This window comes from Mus caroli, chromosome 2 (assembly GCF_900094665.2).
Source record: "Mus caroli chromosome 2, CAROLI_EIJ_v1.1, whole genome shotgun sequence".
In the NCBI taxonomy this organism is placed as follows: Eukaryota; Metazoa; Chordata; class Mammalia; order Rodentia; family Muridae; genus Mus; species Mus caroli.
In genome coordinates, this window is record NC_034571.1 from 113435666 (window position 1) to 113455430 (window position 19765).

General features: G+C 41.4%; 2 protein-coding genes across 7 annotated transcripts; one reads left to right on the forward strand and one right to left on the reverse strand.

Moving 5' to 3' along the window:
• Positions 1-780: 780 nt before the first annotated feature.
• On the reverse strand, positions 781-6039 carry Lrrc57 (leucine rich repeat containing 57). 5 transcript variants are annotated; one of them, XM_021156150.2, is made up of 6 exons: positions 5868-6039; positions 5454-5559; positions 5209-5347; positions 4345-4613; positions 2489-2674; positions 781-1804 (listed from the first exon to the last, which is right to left on the reverse strand). In XM_021156150.2, the coding sequence occupies exons 1-6, from the start codon at positions 5918-5920 to the stop codon at positions 1763-1765; spliced, it is 795 nt and encodes a 264-aa protein (XP_021011809.1). In that variant the 5' UTR covers positions 5921-6039; the 3' UTR covers positions 781-1762. The 5 variants fall into 5 exon arrangements, with proteins under 5 accessions (XP_021011809.1, XP_021011808.1, XP_021011811.1 ...); XM_021156149.2 differs by having other exon boundaries at positions 5817-6039; XM_021156152.1 differs by having other exon boundaries at positions 5651-5888.
• On the forward strand, positions 5842-17551 carry Haus2 (HAUS augmin like complex subunit 2). 2 transcript variants are annotated; one of them, XM_021156154.2, is made up of 6 exons: positions 5842-6081; positions 10286-10378; positions 10810-10879; positions 14025-14157; positions 16229-16337; positions 17305-17551. In XM_021156154.2, exons 1-6 carry the CDS (start codon positions 5989-5991, stop codon positions 17509-17511), a joined length of 705 nt encoding a protein of 234 aa, XP_021011813.1. In that variant the 5' UTR covers positions 5842-5988; the 3' UTR covers positions 17512-17551. The 2 variants fall into 2 exon arrangements, with proteins under 2 accessions (XP_021011813.1, XP_029330278.1); XM_029474418.1 differs by lacking the exon at positions 5842-6081 and adding an exon at positions 6114-6216.
• The last annotated feature ends 2214 nt before the right edge of the window (positions 17552-19765 follow it).

The window sequence follows — 19765 nt, forward strand, 5'->3', positions numbered from 1 at the left end:
GAGGTTGTTGGGACCTCCATGGAGGTGGAGGAACTGAATCTGGTCCTCTGTAAGGACAAGTACTTTTTATCTCTGAGTTCTCTATGTTTTGTTAACCTCAAGCACTTCAGTTTAGCAAGAGAGATAAATATAGGATGTGGAAAGTATTCTATCAGCAGATGGGGGAGCAGCTAATTCGGATTAGATTAAGGGAAGGAGCTTAGGTACGGGTCAGCACCATGTAAGAGAGATGGCGTTCTGGAACAGTATAATTTGGTGTGGTTGGACATACAAATGAGACTGAAGAAAAAGGTGGTTCTTAACGAGTCTTACAGGAGAGGGGAGCACAAATGAACACATGTAAGTTATTTATAGTTTCAGATTTGTTAGTGAAAGGCACTGTTCAGACAGAAGACTTCAGAAAACAATCCCTATTATAGCTTCACGATGTTCTTACCAGTAACATTCTGAAATCCTATCTCTGTACCTTCACATTCTCTTAAGCACAATTCCCAGTTCCTCAGAAATGTCTGCATGGCTGCAAAGGTGTTCACTGCCATAAACCAAACAAGAGTGTGAAACATATCCCAATTTTCTCTTTGCTGACTTACTTTTTGGCTTTTTTGAGACAGGCTTCTTTTTCCCTTTTTTTTTTTTTTTTTTTTTAGGTTTTTCGAGATTTTTTTTTTTTTTTTCTAATGGTACCCAGTTTACTTTCAGAGAGCAAAGAGAGAGGGTGTGTTGGGACCTCCATGGAGGTTAGGTTAAAAGTTCTTTAATTAACATTACTTCCAGACAAAGTTCATTAAAAATATTTTATTTAGAATATTCTCTCCTTTAGAGAATAACTGATAAACATAAGTTATTTTAAAATATTGTAGCAATGGTTTTCTTGAAGGTAATCTGATTAGTACAGTTATAAATACAAAAGGGGGAGGAATTACCAGAAATAGCACATGATTTTTAACAAAGCTTCAGGAAAATCTTGATTATTAAAATTAATCTAAAATCCTACAAGTAGGCTGAGTGTGGTGCATGCCTATAATCCCAGCATGTGGGGAAGGGGAGAGGTTTGAGGTTGGGAGATTTTGAATCTGAGGCCAGCCTGGGCTACATAGCAAAAACCTGTCTAAAAACAAAAATTTTGTATAATTTTTGCATATAGTTTTAGCTCTTTCAGAGCCTTCTACCAATAAGGCACCTGCAATAGTAAAAAAAAAAAAAAAATTGCTACTGCAGCCTTGGGGAACATTCTCAGTGGCTGTTGTGTTGGTGCTCTCTTCAAGACAGCTACATATTTAGGTACATCCTAAGTTCCAAGTGTAAACAATTGCTATTGAGTTAGTGTACCAGAACAAACGCATTCATCCTTAGTCATACGTTTCCCACAAATTAGAATTTCATAAAAAATATGAAGTATTAACACAGAGGTGATGGGGACCGACTTTATGAAAGCTGACAGTTCGCAAACTCAACAAAGTCTCAATCTATGGCATGGGTCCCTCTATTAACAAGCAGCATTTTCTCCCTGCATGAACAGCAGGTTCCTTAGAGCCCAACTACTGATAGTTTTGAAGATCAACACTGGCCATGACCTACACGGCTCAAGATGAAGGGTTCTTCCTGTCTCCTAAATCCCTTCCCTCCAGCTTATCTGACAGAGTCCGAAAAAGGAAAAAGCCATTAAGTAAAATGTTCTCTGCAGTGTATCCAACATCAGGAGCCTTTGACTCAGTCAGATTCCAACAGAGGTTCCAAGTCCGTCCCATGATCCTGGAGAATATCATGCAAATTTCTTCTTGGTGGCTGTGAACCTCTCCATGTACTAAAAACATGAAAGAAAAATATACACATGGTATTTTGGTGTAGACAAATTAAGAATCTTTTTTTTTCAATGATTTATTTTTATTTTATGTAGTTTGGTGTTTTGACTGCATGTATATCTGTGTAAGGGTGTTGGATCCCCTGCAACAGGAGTTATGGACAGTTGGGAGCTGCCATGTGGGTGCTAGGAATTGTCCTCTGAAAGAACAGTCAGTGCTCTTAACTCCTGAGCCATTTCTCCAGCCCCCCACAAGGATACTTTGTGACTTAGGTTTTTATGTTTTTTTTTTTCTTTTTAATTTGACTTGATTAATTTCATACAAAACTAACTCCTTTTCAAGACAGAATCTCACTATGTAGCCCCGGGCTGGCCTTGGACTCAGAAATCTGCCTGCCTCTGCCTCCCAAGTGCTAGGATTAAAGCCCTGCTCCAAACCTGGCAAAATCTACTTAAAGTGCATTAATTTTTCCCTTTTTTTGGGGGGGGGGGCTAGGAAACATCAAAAGATGCAGTGCGATAAGCAATATGTGGAGAAAGTCACTTGGCACAATACAGTCTGGCCAAGTCTTAGAGCTACCTCCAAAACAAACTTGTCAAATGCTAACTGTAGACATCACTTAAGTTTATCTCATTAGTTTTTTCTCTGGAGCAGGCACTAGAAATGTAAAAGATGTTAATACACACCTTATCATAACCCTCTAGTTCTCGAAGTTTCTTTATTTCAAAGAGATTGCCTTCCACAGCAAGCAGGCAGATTTGGGAGTCACTGAGGATGCTCTGTGGAAGCATGCTGAGCTCAAGGCAGTTCTCTTCCAGCCGGAGGACCTTGAGGCGAGGACAGCAGGATATCTTCACAGAGAGCTGAGAGATCTGTCAACAACCAAACAGTAAAAGGACAGAGCATAATGGCCACGTTACTACACTGAAACAGCTCTTGTCTGTGTCCTAGTTTTTCTTTTACCGCCTCCGTTTTCTCACTACCTACTCGCACAGAAGCCTGTAACATACCTTCTGTTACTCCTCCACTTCCAAATTATTTGAAGGTTACCAGTAGCTTTTCAGAAATAAAAACCAATAATAAAAGCACTGTGCATTTATTGTAGGAAATAATGTAAGTTTAAGGAAAAAGTTTACCAGCAAGCTGCCACGCAGAAACAACCACATGAACATCTTGATCCCTACCACTCTGCTCTGTGGCTGAAGCCAAAGTCATGCTTCCCACACTGCTGCATCTGCCTGGACTACCCATTGCTTGAGGCTCCCTCTAGTGCATGACTTCTGAATTTTTCCTGAAAATTTTTTTGGGGGTGGCATTTTTTGTTTGTTTTCTTTTTGGTTTTTTGAGACAGAGTTTCTCTGAAGCACTGGCTGTCCTTGAACTTGCTCTGTAAACCAAGTTTGCCTCTAACTCATAGAGATCTCCCTGCCTCTGCCTCCTGAGTGTTGGGATGAAAGGCATGCACCACCACCACCCGTTTTATTTCTTTATAATTATATTCAAGCAGAAATAAATTCCTAATACTTCCTATTTAACATTTACAACCTTCTAGAAAACAATCATTCTTAAAACCATTTCACTTGTGACTTCAAAATCTGCATCAACAGTCCTGTGTACTAATCTCGAATACAGCTGTGTATCTACAGTTTTCACTAAAACTAAATTCTGGTCACTAAATTCTGTTGACTAACTGGCATCTCAAACCATCACCTAGGAACTTAACAGAAAATGCAGATTCTGCAGATTCTTAGACTTCTCATGTACTAAATCAAACACTTAGGTGACCTTAAGGTCCCCAGGTTATCCAAGTACGGTCTGAGAAACTGGTCTAGTAGTAGGGAATATGGAATAATTCAACGAATACCAACGACAGTTCTTTCCTAGAAATCTCAGGAAAAAGACAAAACCAACCTCAAAGGCTGAATATTATGCTAACTACAATTTAGCACAGTAATAACATGAACATAGTAGCTAATATACATACATAATGTACATATACATAAATGCTAAAAACTTAAGGCTACTGAATCGCAAATGTCTCATCACTGTGCCTCATATCTGAAGCAGAGCATTATCTCCATGCTAATGTTAACCAAGGAGCTTCAAAACAAACATTTCACATATAAAGTTGTCCAATTATAACCTAGCTTCAGAACAGCTATCACTTAGGGATTTTTCAACAATTTCTGACGTCTGACTCTCAGATCCTATGGGTATAGGTCTCATTCCTACACTATATCACCCTGACATGGCTCCTCACTAAATAATGGGTGTGAAAAGAAAATGAATATCTGTAAAACCTTTGATAGGTTTAATTTTTGTGTGTGTGTGTAATTATCTCACCCTGTTACTCTCTTCTACCTTCCTCAAAACACTTTCAACACCATTACACAGCCACTATCAACCCACTCCATGATTCTGGGCATCGGAGTAAGTTCACCTTATATATCTTTTAGCTTCTAATATCCAACTCCATGATTATCGTTTAAGGAACAGGAAATCAGAAGACCATAAATGCAACAACAACACACAAAGTATGGACCTGGTTCTGGTTGAGATTGAGTTCGATGGCCTGCAGCTCCCCAACTGTGTCAGGTATACTCCGAATCTGGTTTTTAGAGAGATCTACTACATCTAGATGTCTCAGGCAACAAAGCTGGGGTGGTAATGCTCCCAGCTGATTCCCAGAGAGGCTCAGCGTCTTCAGGGCTGACAACTGCCCAAAGGTAGATGGTAGCTCTCTCAGGTGATTGTTGTTGAGACTTAGTGTCTCTAGTTTTTTCAGATTGCATAATTCATCAGGTAGAACAGCTGGTGAAGAAGAAATTAAAAAAAAATCTGATAGAATTAATGACATTTATAAAAAGACAGTATGGTAGCCTGCTTCATCTTGTTTTTTGAGACAGGATCTCATTAAGTTGTCTAGGATAGCCTTGAAATTAAGATCTTTCTGCCTCAATCTCTGAGTAGCTGGGGCTACAGGTCTAAGTCACCAGGTCTGACTTCTTACATAGAATTCTCACAGGTCACGTTTAGGTTTCACAAACTAGGAGGTTAAGAAGCCATCAAAATGCAGAAAATTGTGTATGTGTATAAGGGGTTCCTTTTAGCTATATTCTAAAAACGATCTGAGGGAGTTTAAAAGATCCTCCCATTCCACCCTGCCCCGAAATTAGATAACTGTTTATATCGATTCCCAAAGGTCTTCCAGTTCCAAATTAACCTAGTAATAATCATTATACTACCCAAGGAGGCTTTTAGATTTAATTACAAGAGATTAAAGCTTCAGTACTCTTAACATTCTGCATCCCCTAAACTGATTTCATAACAAAAATCATCTAACAGGAAAAACACCCTTCATAACTGCTGATTACTAGCAAAAGCTGCCCAGACACAAATTCCATACTCAGTTTGTTGTTGTTGAGGGAGAGGCTCTTTAGCAGAGTGAACTTTCCTATTATCAGAGGTGGTAGGCTGTCGATCTTGTTGTTGGATAAATCGATGGTCCTAAGATTGCTTGTCAGCTTCTGCAACTCTGAGGGGAACTGGAGAAAGGAGCTCACAGTTTGGAAAAATCCTGCACCAATAGTCTTCGCCACCCCGCCAACCCTGGCCCTTTTAGTTTCTAGGTCCGGTCCCCTCAGGTCTCACCTCGGTCAGACCACGGTCTTTAAGCTGAAAGACACCAGTTTTCTGCGCTGTTTCCACATGAGCACGGAGAGCACTGTTACCCATCCTAGCGCCACGGCTCAGTTCCCTGCAGGAAAAGAAGCATAGCTGTCACCGCCTAGTCTAGACATACAGCCACCGCTAAATCTCCCGTTTGGGTCTCCTGTCCCAATTGTCACCTTCTGCCTATCCCTACTTCCCTGGGGCCAGCCCAAGAGTGGCAAGGAGAAAGCAGGCGAGCAGGCAGCGCTACCACAAGGTCCTGATGCGTTGGCAGCAGAGCTAAGGGCCAGAGAGCCTCCGATAGCTGCTGCCGGAACAGGGAGCTTGAGACTCGCCTCCTACCGCTCAGTGCAAAGAAGACTCCGCCAGGGAACACCCGGGACCCGCGCTCGCCTGAGACGCGCTCCCAGGGCTTCCGCCCGGGCAGGAACGCCCTGTGACATCATCAAACCGCGCGCCTGTTCGCGGTGTTGCCCCTCACTCCTCGCGCCAGTTCCAGAGGTGTGCGGAAGCCATGGCGGCCGCCAACCTGTGGGACCCAGCGTCCTCGCAGACTGCAGCTGGGTTACTGCTGAACCACTTGGTAGCTTCGGGGATAGTCACTAAGGTACGTGGGGGCGGCGATGGCGTCATCAAGGTGGCGACAGAATTCTGCTGTGAGGTGGTGGTCCTGGTTATGCGGGCGTGAGTGAGCCAGCTGAGGACTGTGACCCTTGGAGACTGCGGCCGTGACCATACTCCCGTGGGTTTTTCGAGTGTGAGGGACTGAGTGGCTGGTGCACTGAGTGACTGAGCACTCTGTTTTGAGTGCCTGCGGGTTATCCCAGGCCGGTTTGTGGGAGATGGAACAGCGCTCCACTTTCTTTTTCTTCCAGTGATACTACCTCTAGAACAAGTGTTTCTCAACCTTCCTAAGGCTGCGACCCTTTAATACAGTTCTTCAAGTTGTGCTGACCCCCCCCCCCCAGCCACAAGATCATTTCCGTTGTTACTTCATAACTGTGATCTTGCAGTTGTTACGAATCCTAACATAAACATCTGTCTTTTCGGATGGTCTTTAGGCGACCCATGTCTGGTCCGTTAAAGGGAAGTTTGACCTCACCAAAGGGGTTGCGAGTCACTCAGTTGAGAACTACTGCTCTAAATTGTAGAGTGGGGGACAGTGAGAAAGAAAGAATGGTAGGTACTTTAAAAAGCATTTTCGACAACTCCTGATAATGGGAATTATTGAAACATATCTGGGGCCCCGAGTACAAAACTCACGCGGAGACACTTTAGGGCAGCATCTATTAAAGGTGTGTATCTGTCTGTCTCTGTGTGTCTGTGTATGCTGTTGCACTGTAAAGATTTTGAGGCAAGAATAAAGATTAGTCCAAGAAGTGACTGTTTTAGACATGTATATACAAGCAGGTAGACCGAAGGGAGAAATTGAATATGTGAGGAGATAACAGCAAATGGCTGAAGGAAATGAGGGAGTGAGAAATCAAGCACATTAAGCTTTAAGGAAGGAAACTGATACCAAAAGGAAGTGGAGGAAAATTAATTAATTCATCTGTAGAAATTAGCAGAGCAGATATGGTGGAAAAAATTGTCAATAATTTATTTTTATTTTATGTACATTGGTGTTTTGCCTGCTTGTGTGTGTGAAGGTGTCAGGTTCTCTGGAATGTGAGTTACAGACAGTTGTGAGCTGCTTTGTGGTTGCTGGGAATTAAACCCAGGTCCTCTGGAAGAGCAGTCAGTGCTTTCAACCACCGAACCATCTCTCTGGCCCCTTGGTTTTCCTGTTTGTTTGGGTTTTGGTTTTGCTGTATGAGAGTTAGTAGAGACTTCAGATACGTCCTAAAGTGTTTAAGAAACCTAAACAGCCAGATAGGGTCGACACGAGAGACTTGGGAGCCTTAGGAGCTGGAAGCAGGAAGATGGCTCAGTGTTCAAGGCTAGCCTAGGATAGAGTGAGGAGACCTCTCCATTAAACAAAAAAGAAACACCTAAAAAGACTAAAAAATCTTCCAGTATCTCTCAGCAAGCTGGAAGAATTAGATCCCATCACCTTCTCCTTTTTGCCATATCATCTTATAAAGTGAGTTGTTAACGGCCCAGCATGGTGGTACACACCTGTAATGCCAGGGATAGTGACCATCTAGGGCTACACAGCAAGACTCGGTCTCTAAATAAATAGTGCTAAAATAATGAGGGTAAACTGTGATGGCATTACGCTGTGAAAGATTTTGGCCTTTTCTTGGAGACCCAGCATTGCTTCGAGTGTGTGAGCGGCCCTGGCTAACTGGTTTCCCAGGAGCCGGCACAGTTCTCTTCAGATAGCCCTTCCTCACTCCTCCCATTTTTCTTTCTACCACATTGCGCAGTATTCTCACCTTGCATTGTGCCATTCTCTTTTGTCATAAAACTATTGGAGTATTTCATAGTTAACACATTTGAGACTGGGTGTCCTTGAAAGTGTTGATAGAGAATACAAGTTCCTAAATCATAGAAAGGTATCCATCGATGACCTCAGGCACTGTACAGTGCTGGTTTATGGTTATCTTCCTACTGCCAGGTAACACACAGTAGCCAGTTTTATGTTTTGTTTTTTGTTTTTTTTTTCTTTTTCGAGACAGGGTTTCTCTGTATAGCCCTGGCTGTCCTGGAACTCACTCTATGGACCAGGCTGGCCTCCAACTCAGAAATCTGCCTGCCTCTGCCTCCCAAGCGCTGGGATTAAAGGCATGGGCCACCACAGCCCGGCTTTGTTTTGTTTTTGAAACAAGGTTTCACTGTGTAGCCCTAGCTATTCTGGACTCTCTCTGTAGACCAAGCCTCAAACTCAGAAATCCAGGCCTCTGCCTTCTGAGTGCTGGAATTAAAGACATGTACAGTCATGCCCTGCTAAACCCTTAAAAGAAAAAAGTAAATGGGCTGAGGATGTAGCTTGTTGATAGAGTACTTGCTTAGGACACACACACAAAGCCCTTGGCTTGATCCAAAGCACCGAATAAAACAGGTAGTTTAATCAATAAATTGCCTATCAAAATGTCATGGAGGGCTGAATTTAGATCCCTAACACCCAAGTAAAAGCAGAATGTGACGGTGTGTGTCCTAGAGCTAGGGGCCAGATACAGGTGGGGCTTGCTGGCTAGCCAGTCTAACCCAATCTAGTCAATATGTTACTATTGGAGTCTGGGCTAGAAATATTTAGGTTCCTGGCCTCTTATCTAAAGAATTGAAAACAGCTTTATTCTAAGGGAAGGAATAACACAGAATATAGAGAGATACAGCGTCAAGATTGAAAGCAGACCACTACAAAGGTCCTAGATTATAGCCTGAGCTCAAAAGGATTGTTTACATACAGGCATGGTTTGAGTGGTTCTCTACTCTTTTTTTTTTTAAAAAAGATATATTTATTTTGTAAATGATTATTTTATATATATGAATGTATGTGTATCATGTGCATGCCTGTTGCCCATGGAGGTTAGAAGAAAGCATTGGATCCCCGTGGAAATGGAGTAAGCCCCCATGTGGTTGCTGGGAATTGAACCTGGGTCCTCTGCAAAAACAACAAATGCTCTTAAATGCCAAGCCAGCTTTCTTTCCAGTCCTGTTTCTCTACTTTGGTTGATAGATTAGGTCAAACATTCTTTTCTTCTAGTGTCCGTATTCCTTCCTATAGCATCTGATTTTAATCATATGTATACTGTAGTGATTTGAGTGAGAATGGCCTCTATAGACTCATATATTTGAATACCTAGTACCCATTTGATGGAAGGATTTCTTTCACCTGTTTGGGAAATACTAGGAAATGTGGTCTTGGTGGAGGGTATTTGTCATTGAGCGTGGGCTTGGAGGCTCTTTTGGCCTCGTGCTTGTCTCTCAACATGTAAGTTCTCAGCTTCTGCTCCCATGCTATTTCTGTCTGCAACCATGCTGTCTGTCAAGATAGTCATAGACTCATAGACTCTATGGAAGCATGAGCCCAAAAATTAAATGCTTATGGAGGTCAGGTGATTAATGGAGTTTTGGCTGAAGTCCAACTCACTGTTAGGTCCAGTGAGTTCCCAAACTTATCCTGTAGTTATTTCCCCAGTTCCAGAATGTATATTTGGGATAAATATACTTAGAAGTCGGAGAATTCCCATATTGGTTTCCTGACTTGTGGAGTGAGAGCTATTATGTTTTGAAAGGCCAAATGGAAGACATCGAAGTTGCCTCTACCAGGAAAAATAGTGAAACAAAGACAGTATTACATCCTAGGAGGAATTGCAGAAATTAGCACCACAATCAAGGACCTAAAAGATGCAGGGGTGGTTGTTCATAACACATTTCCTTTTAACTATCCTATCTGGCCAGTACAGAGGACAGATGGATCATGGAGAGTGACACTATGACTATCAAAAATTTAATCCAGCTAGGCACTGGTGGGACATCCCTTTAATATCAGCACACAGATATGCAAAACATACTCTCTCTCTCTTCCCCCTTCTCTCTCTCTCTCTCTCTCTCTCTCTGCATATGTGTGTATCTGTCTGTCTTTCTTGTGCGCACACACACATACACACAAACATGGTGTTATGCTGTTCACTTAGGAAATAGAGGTGTGAAGGTTAGAAGTTGTAGGACATCCTTGGCTGTACAGCAAGCTCAAGGCTAGCTTGGGCTGCATGAGTCCTTATCAAGATCAAATAAAAACAGATTTTAATATGTTCTTTCTGTTAGCTGCAGCTGTGAACATACTATCGTTCTTAGTCCCTTGTGTTGTATCTCGGTGTGCTAACTTTGTAACTTCTATGCTTTCCCTGATTGTTTACCAATAGGAGATGTTAGATGTATCTAAGAAGATGGCTCCTTGCTTTGTGAACTTTTCCAGATTACAACAGATCTCAGATATTCAAGCTGAAATCTACCAGGTAAATTATGAACTTTTCACTTCTACTTCTCCATTTAAAAAGTGTGGTATAAGCTGGGTTGTATTTTAGAGAAAATGTGGGTGCTTAGCTACAAGAGGCCTTGGGTTTGATGCCCGACTTTAAACTAAACCAAACAAAACACTTCTTAATTTTTTTGAATAGTATTCTTTTGCAATTAAAACAATGTTTAGTGCATGGCTGATAGGGGCTTGTTCTATTAGTTAATTGTAGAACAGGAAGTCAAGATACCAAAATGAAAGCTCCAACGATTTTCCTGGCTATCATATAAAGCACCCTTCCATCCCATTTAAGGAATATATTTATGTCTTGTACCATGTTTCTGTAGCTTGTCCATTTTTATCAGTGTTTTAAGATTCTAACTTTAGGACGTTTTCTGAGTGAGCTAAAGTTTACTTTTGTTCCTCATGTAGAACAATCTGGAACTTGAACTTTTGAAGCTAGAAAAGGATACAGCAGATCTTATTCATCCTTCCCATTTGAGTAAGTTTGCTTAAGAGAACAATCACTAAGATTTCAGCTTGCTCTTGAATTATACCAGCATATAAACACCACGCATTAGAATTCTAATGTCATAATCTTTCCCAGGTATTGCCCCATTGACATGCCCTAACATGTTTTCAGGGTTATTGTTTCATTTTTTAGGCAGGGTCTTACTATGTAGCTTTAGCTAGCCATGAACCAGTCCAGTTGATTGACTAGTGGAAACAGTATACAGACATGGCCTGACTGGCTTCTCTGCTAATCTGGAGCTTAATGATGTACAAGGAAAAAAGATTTACTTCCCTCATGGGTTTGGAGGTTTGGAGGGACACGTTAGCTCACGTTAGCTCGCTGTAGTGATGCCATTCTAGCACTGGAGGTCTTGACAAGAAGGGACATAATATTGCAGGACAAGAATTCAGAGACTCCAGGGATCGGTTTCACCCTAACCACTAATCAGAAACTGGGCAGAACTAAGTTTTTTTTTTTTTTTTTTTTTTAAGATTTATTTATTTATTATATGTAAGTACACTGTAGCTGTCTTCAGACACTCCAGAAGAGGGCGCCAGATCTCGTTAGGATGGTTGTGAGCCACCATGTGGTTGCTGGGATTTGAACTCTGGACCTTCGGAAGAGCAGTCAGGTGCTCTTACCCACTGAGCCATCTCACCAGCCCCCCTAAGTTTTTGTTTATGTTTTTTGTTTTGCTTTGAAGCTCAAACAAGCAGAGTTTAAGAAGAAGAAGAATGAGATGGCTCATTTGTTGAGATCACTGGCTCATACACATACTCATACACATACACATAAAAGCAACACTTTTCATTTTTAAAAAGTAGTAAAATAATAGCACTTTGCAGCAGGAAGGGTTTTGTTTATTTGTTTATTGTGAGACAAGGTCTCATTATGAAGACTAGACAAGGCTGGTCTTAAACCCCTGAGATCCACCTGCCTCTGCCTCCTTAATGTTTTGACTAAAGTCATGTGCTACTATACCTAGCAGGAAAGGGTCTTGAAAATTAGTTGCACTAAGTTCTTTACAAGGTTGTTGCCCTCACTGATATAATTGCTCCCTATTCCTATTGAAAGTTCAACCCTCATCCCAAACCCACCACACTGAAGACTAAGCTGTCAATACCTAAATGCTGTGGGACACACTCAAATGTTTCCAAACTATAGTAACTTCTCAAAGACAGAAGATCAGTGTTAAATTTTCTGAAAGTGCTGTATATATAGCTGAAATTGGTAGAGAACTTGTTTGGCAAGTGTGAGGCTCTGGATTTAATTCCTAACACTCCATATATAGTCTGGTGGCACATACCTTTAACCCGAGCATTAGGGAGGTGGAGGCAGTGAGAAGTTCAGGGTCAACCTTGACTAAATAATGAGTTTGATGCCAGACTAGAACACAGGAAACTGTCTCTAAAAAGACAAAGCAAAGCTGAAAGGGTATCTTAAGAAGCAGAGGCCCAGCCGGGCAGTGGTGATGCATGCTTTAATCCCAGCACTCGGGAGGCAGAGGCAGGCGGATTTCTGAGTTCGAGGTCAGCCTGGTCTACAGAGTAAGTTCTAGGACAGCCAGGGCTACACAGAGAAACCCTGTCTCGAAGTCCCCCCCCCCCAAAAAAAAAAAAAAAGAAGCAGAGATCCTTGCCACCAACCCTGAGGATCTAAGTTTAGTCCACAGGATCTACATGGTACATGTGCTGTAGCATGTGTGCATGTACCCACACACAAATAGTAAATGGAGCAAAACAAGTTGGGCCAGTTAGGTGGAGCAGTTTACCCTGTGGGTAAAAACATTTTCAACTAAGACTGATAACCTGAGTTCAAACACTGGCACCCAGAGACAGGTAAAAGGTAAAAGACAGCAAATGCAAACGTGCCCTCTGACTTCCATATGACCACTGTGAGACTTGCACACACATATACACAGAATTAACAAATATTGAGGGGAAAGGCTGGGGGTGTAGTTTAATAATTGAGTGTTTAAAGAGAGAGAGAGGGAGAGGGAGAGAGAGAGAGAAAGGTAGGAAGGAAGGAAGGAAGGAAGAAAAAAGAGCTAAAAAGAATATAATTCCTGAGGAAAAAAATTCTGAATTGGGAACATTCTGTAATTATGTAAGAGAATGTTCTTGGAATAAAGTTTTAAGACTCAAAGATGTGTGCTATATAGCTAGCTAAGCAGGTAAAGGCATGTGCCATATAATATGTACTGGATTTAAAAACCAAATAAAAAGTAGATTTGAAAAACACAGGAAGTGGGGCTGGAGAGATGGCTCAGTGGTTAAGAGCTGACTGCTCTTCCAGAGCTCCTGAGTTCAATTCCCAGCAACCACTTGGTGACTCACAACCATCTGTAATGAGGTCGGATGCCCTCTTCTGGAGTGTCTGAAGACAGCTACAGTGTACTTACATGTAGTAAATAAATCTTAAAAAAAAAAAATAAGAAAGAAAAGAGAGAGAGAGAAAGAAAGAAAGAAAGAAAGAAAGAAAGAAAGAAAGAAAGAAAGAAAGAAAGAGAACACAGGAAGTAATTTAGTACTATAGTTTGGTTATTGGTAAAAAACATAAAAGAAAATAGTCGAAAATGAAGATAAAACTTGTGTTACTAAAGAAAGCAGTAGTAAGAAGGATGTCTACAGAGATTATGGGGTTAATTTGTTTGTTATCTGCTTTTGAGATAAGGATCTCTGTTGCTTAGAGTAGATCTGACTCTGTCTTAGTTAGGGTTTTACTGCTATGAACAGACACCAGACCAAGGCAAGTCTTACAAAGGACAGCATTTAATTGGGGTTGGCTTACAGGTTGAGAGGTTCAGTCCATTATTATCAAGGCGGGAACATGGCAGCATCCAAGCAGGCATGGTGCAGGAGGAGCTGAGAGTTCAACATCTTCATCTGAAGGCTGCTAGCAGAATACTGGCAGCTAGAATGAGGGTCTTAAAGCCCACACCCACAGTGACATACCTACTCTAACAGGGCCACACCTTCTAATAGTGCCATCCCCTAGGTGGGGGTCCTCTGGAAAGGCATCAAGTAGACTTAACCTCTGAGCCATCTCTGCAGTCTCCAAGAAGACATTTTTAACAGTTCTTAAACATACTTTTCCCGTTGCTCACTGTGATTGCTGTCTCTGGTTTATGTAGTTGAGAAATGTGATGTTCTGCAAAGCATGAATAATCATCTGGAAGCAGTGCTAAAAGAGAAGCATGCCATCAGGCAAAGACTGCTGAGACCCATGTGCCAGGAGAACTTGCCATTGGAAGCTGTTTATCACAGGTTAGACCAAGAAGTGGAAATGGAGAACTATGCATGCCTTTTTTTTTTTTAATATTTATTTATTTATTATATGTTAGTACACTGTAGCTGTCTTCAGACACCCCAGAAGAGGGCGTCAGATCTCATTATGGATGGTTGTGGTTGCTGGGATTTGAACTCATGACCTTCAGAAGAGCAGTTGGTGCTCTTAACCGCTGAGCCATCTCTCCAGCCCTATGCATGCCCTTTTAAGGTAGCTTTTGTTTAGCCTGGCAGTTATGTTGTAGCATAAGTCACAAAACAATGTCTTATTGATTGTATTTATTAACATTACTAGTGTTGCTTTGTTAAACTGGAAATTGTCCTTTCTTTTTTAAATATAACTGGTAAAAAGAAAGGGCCAGCCTGGTTTACAGAGTGAGTTCCAGGACAGCCAGGGCTACCTAGAGAAACCCTATCTCGAGAAAACCCAAGCCATAAGAGAATTAAAAACTGAAGCTAGCCATGGTGACACACTCCCAGCACTGGAGTGGCAAAGACTGGACCTCTGTGAGTTTGAAGCCAGCCTGGTCTACAGAGCTAGTTGCTAGTTTTAGTACAGCCAGCCAGAGCTACATATCAAGACCCTCTTAAAAAGATAGAGGGGATGGGGATCAGAGGGTTGCAAAACCTGGAAACAATTGTTTTTGTTTTTGAAACAAGGTCTTATATAGGCTGGCTTCAAATCTGCTGTCTAGTTGAAGATGCTAAACACTGGACTTTGGACTTTGCACTTACCTCTACAGTAATGTATCTCAGTCTCCTGCAAGTGATTTAAAAATAGAACAAAGAACAACAGCAAAAGATGAGCTGAGTAATGACTTTTAAGATTTTACCAATGCAGATTCAGAAAAATTATGTGATATTTTCAATGTAATATTTATCCCTGGTGTCTTCTCAGCTATCTGAAGCAGTCTAAGGTTTTGTTTAGGGAAGTCGCTTTATGTGCGATGGTTAGTACCAACCACTGAGGGCCATCTTCCTCTCCTCCTCCTCCGTCCTTCTCCTTAGAGCTCAATGTGTAGTGCTGACTGGCTTAAAACTCACTCTGTAGCCCAGGCTGATCTCAAAGTCACAGAGATCCTCCTGCCTCTGCCTCCCAAATGCTGGGAATCAAGACGTGCCATCGAGTTAGATTTTAGTTATCATAAATATGTGTCTTTCCATTTTTATTTATTTTTTTAAATCTTTTGGGTCTTTTGAGGCAGTGTTTTTCTGTGTAGCTCTGGCTGTAGACTAGGCTGGCCTTGGACTCACAGAGATCCACCTGCCTCTGCCTCCTGATTGCTGGGATTAAAGATGAATACCATGATGCCTAGCTTATTCCATTTTTCTGTTTGTGTGACAGCCTAAGTTTTGCCCTAAGTAAAAGAGAAGAACCTTTTTTACTACTGATAATTCCATTAAAAGGTTAATTATATTCATTAGATTTGCTTATTTCAAATTAACAGTCCTCTGTCTTGAAAAACCAAACCAGCCGGGCGGTGGTGGCGCACGCCATTAATCCCAGCACTTGGGAGGCAGAGGCAGGAGGATTTCTGAGTTCGAGGCCAGCCTGGTCTACAAAGTGAGTTCCAGGACAGCCAGGGCTATACAGAGAAACCCTGTCTCGAAAAACCAAAAAAAAAAAAAAAAAAAAAAAAAAAACCAAACCAAAAAAAATTAACAGTCCTAATTAAAGGAAAAGAAATGAAACTACTAGAGAAGAAAAGTTACTGTTTTTCTCCCTGTATTACTTTTCTGTCCCAGAGTTCCTCACAGAAGCAACTTAGAGAGAGGTTTGAAATACATCCAACATGGTAGGAAAAACCCTGTGGCTGGGGCAATGGGGCAACTCCATCTGTGGTGGCAACAACTTACAGCATGGCTTCTTCACATCGTAATGGATTAGGAATTGGAGAACACCTTCAAGGTCTGTCCCTAGTGATCTACATCTACCAGTACCCCAAAACTCCAATAAGTCCTCAAACAGCGTCACCCATTAGGGACCAAGTGTTCAAACACAGGAGCCTGTGGGATAAATTTACATTCAAAATATAACACTCTCTTTCAGATATGTGGTACATATGTTGGATCTGGCTGTGACTTTCATTGAGAAATTTGAAACCCATCTTGAAACAGTTAAAAATAGCCCTCATTTAGACGCAAACCTAAAGCAAATGGTGAGTATCATTAATATAGCTGCTCTCTGTTTTTATCTTTTAGATAGTCTCATGTAGCTCAGGCTCCTAAGGAGAAATGTATTTCATCACGACACTGTCATATGGATATGTGATTAACCTTTGCTCTAGTGGGTTCTCCTCTGGGGCTGTCCTCTCTCATCTCCTCCATCCTGCTCTCCTAGCCCTCTCGCCTCCTCCAGATAAAGCCGCTTTTTGTTTGTATGTCACGTGGACTGTTACTCTTTCACTCTCACCCCCAGCCCTTCACCTTCCTCTTTGCAGTCTCCCACAGAAACATAGACCATTCAAATATAGAATATACATACAAGACAAGCCTTATCATGTTTGTCTTTCTTCACTTGGCTTATTTCACTTTGAGTTAGTCATTATTAAAATCATGAAACATAAAAGAAAGACTAGCACCTATAATTGTTATTAATTGTAACAGCCAGGGCTGTTACACAGAGAAACCCTGTTTTTAAAAACCAAAACTTAAGAAAAAGATTTATTTATTTATTTATTTATTTATTTATTTAGGCAGTTTCTTTTTAGCATAGAGCGACCATGCATTCACTATATGATTCAGGCAGGCCTTGAGTTCAAAGTGCTCCTGGTTCAGCCTCCCAATAGACTAAGAATTTAGACTTTACTCTCTGAATACTGGGGAGCCATTGCATTTTTTGTTGGTAGTGAAGGTTGTGGTTTTTACTTTTGTTTTTTATTTTAAAATGTGTGTATGTTTGTATACTCACATTGCAGAGAGGGAGGGAGGGAGGGAGGGAGGGAGGGAGGGAGGGAGAATCACACCTAGGTGCTCCAGAAGAGCAGCAAGTATACTCTTACAGCCAAGCTGTTGCTCCAGCACTAAAGGAATAGAAAAAGATCTGATGCTAATTTTTGAAGTATTTATTTCTGTAATCAATGACAGGTTTTTTTTTTCTATTTTTCTTTATTTCAAATGTTACAGAGCAAAGCTTTAGCCAAGATGGATATTTTGGTGAACAAGACAGAAGAACTGGCAGAGAATATACTCAAGTGGCGAGAACTACAAACAGAAATTTCCTTGTATATCCCCAAAATGCTAACTGAAGAACGTCATCTTCATGAACTTGATATAGTGCCTCCTTTACCTTTTTTCCCTAAGGCTCACACCGAAACTTCCAGGGCCAAGTGATGTCATCTTTACTTTCGATTAATTACATGTAGTCAAAGAAGTCCGTCTCTAGATTGTTGTGACAGGGATATTGATAGTTTTTCTTGCTAGCAATATTAATGGAATAGTGGAGCCAGAAAGATGTCTCAGTGGGAAAAAGCTCCTACTTCGAGCCTCCCAGCCTGAGTTCAGTCCCTGGGATCCACATTAGCAGAAGGGGGTCGCTGATTCCCACAGATACTCGATCCTATGGTGTCCACACTTGTGTCATCATATGTATGTGCCTATACACACAAAAATAGAGAAATGAAAGTCTGTGTGTGTGTGCGCGCGCGCGCGTGTGAGAGAGCGAGCACATTGGAGTACATATGGTTTCACTTCTTTACATGTTTTCACTCTCTTTCTTCAGTGAAGCTTAAAAATGATAACTGTGGGGCTGGTGAGTTGGCTCAGGGGATAAGAGCACTGGCCACTCTACCACAGGTCCTGAGTTCAATTCCCAGCAACCACAAGGTTGCTCACCAGGATGCTCACCACCATCTGTAAGGGGTCTGATGCCCTCTTCTGGCCTGCAGATGTATGTGCAGCAGAGCACTCACATTGAATTAAAATTGTTTTACTAACAAACAAAAAGATTAACTATATGTATGATAGTTTATTATAAGTGAGTTGAGCATTCTTCATACAGCAGGTTGTGTTCTATGATTCAGCATTACATCTTTTTAAAACATTTCTGAATTGGAATGTTCTGAATCTGAAACTGTCGGATTATTCCTGTGAGATTGTAGATTAGCTACATACCAGGACTGTAACCCTTTGAAGACTTCATAAAGTGGTGGTTCCTTGGCTGACCCATCTAGAAATTTATGTAATAGGAGCCTGAGAAGGGCTTGGTATGAACAGACTGTACAGTGTAGTTTGTGTGGGATACTTTCTTTCCTTCTGAGAGCCTAGGATGTTGGTCCATACCAACATCCTTTGGTACTTTTGTACCTTTGGTACTGGTCCCTGGCCTTGCAGAGCACCTCCTCCCTAACACTTTTGGTGGTAGACGGCATTTAACAAACGTGACATCTGAGTTGCTGTGCTGAGTCACTGCTGTGAGTGTGCGGACACTGAGTCTCATAACTCTTCCTGGCAGCACTCACTGAACCTGGTTGTGTTAGGAAGTAAACGCTGAGCACCAATGGAGAAGAAACGGAGTCTTCGTGGAAAAGGTTAGAATTTTTTGTTTTGGTACTTCCTATATGTAGCCAAGGCAGAGCCGGGCAGTGGTGGCGCACACGCCTTTAATCCCAGCACTTGGGAGGCAAAGGCAGGCAGATTTCTGAGTTCGAGGCCAGCCTGGTCTTCAAAGTGAGTTCCAGGACAGCCAGCAGGGCTATACAGAGAAACCCTGTCTCCAAAAACCAAAAAAAAAAAAGAAAGAGTGGTGTTAAGGTTTTGAACATCACCTAGCCAAGTTAGTAAAATCTTTATTTGTATTTCATCTCAATTTTTTTTAACTATTCATTTTCCTTGTATGAATTCTTGTGTGTTTTATGTGTAAACATATTCATTATTTTGACACTATCAATATTCTTTGTGGTTTTGTAATTTTTACTTCTATTAATGACTCAAGCTGTAAAAATAAACTAATTTCAACTAAATGTGGCTCCAATATGAATCTCAAGCAACAGAAAAAAATACTCTTAGCTTAACACATACAACATAGAAGCATTCCAGCTGTCTGACTCACAAAAGCTTAAGGTAATTTAAGCTTAAATTCTAACATAGAGAGAAAAGCTAATTTTATATCGGTGTGGTCAATAAGTAGTGAGTTTGTTTATAGAAGACAGTTACTCAGGATGGAGAGAGAATTGGATTCAACAATCCTCTGGCCTTTGCTTGCCACATATTGGGAGTCAGGCATATGTCACTGTCTGGCTTGAACAAGTGTTTTTATTTTTGTGAAACTTGAGGGCAGTTCTAAGGACAGGCAAGCTATAGATATCTACAGTTTCATGGAAGAACAAGATGGATAAGAAGAGAAAGCTGGGACTGGTGAGATGACTCAGCAAGTAAGAGCATTGACTGCTCTTCTGAAGGTCCTGAGTTCAAATCCCAACAATCACTTGGTGGCTCACAACCCTCCGTAATGAGATCTGACACCCTCTTCTGGTGTGTCTGAAATCAGCTACAGTGTACTTATGTATAATAATAAGTAAATCTTTGGGATGCAGCAAGCAGGGACTGAGTGAGGGGGGTTGACCAGAGCAAACAGAAATTCTAAAAA

Bases quoted from the DNA above. Each gene is read 5' to 3' on its own strand.
- Lrrc57 (XM_021156149.2), bottom strand. From the start codon at position 5,920: ATGATGTCACAGGGCGTTCCTGCCCGGGCGGAAGCCCTGGGAGCGCGT. The intron at 5,348-5,453 runs GTGAGACCTGAG...TCCTTTCTCCAG, and splicing joins AAGACCGTGGTCTGACCGAG to TTCCCCTCAGAGTTGCAGAA. The intron at 4,614-5,208 runs GTATGGAATTTG...CTTCTTCACCAG, and splicing joins CCTCAACAACAACAAACTGA to CTGTTCTACCTGATGAATTA.
- Haus2 (XM_021156154.2), top strand. From the start codon at position 5,989: ATGGCGGCCGCCAACCTGTGGGACCCAGCGTCCTCGCAGACTGCAGCT. The intron at 6,082-10,285 runs GTACGTGGGGGC...GTTTACCAATAG, and splicing joins CTTCGGGGATAGTCACTAAG to GAGATGTTAGATGTATCTAA. The intron at 14,158-16,228 runs GTTAGACCAAGA...ACTCTCTTTCAG, and splicing joins TTGGAAGCTGTTTATCACAG to ATATGTGGTACATATGTTGG.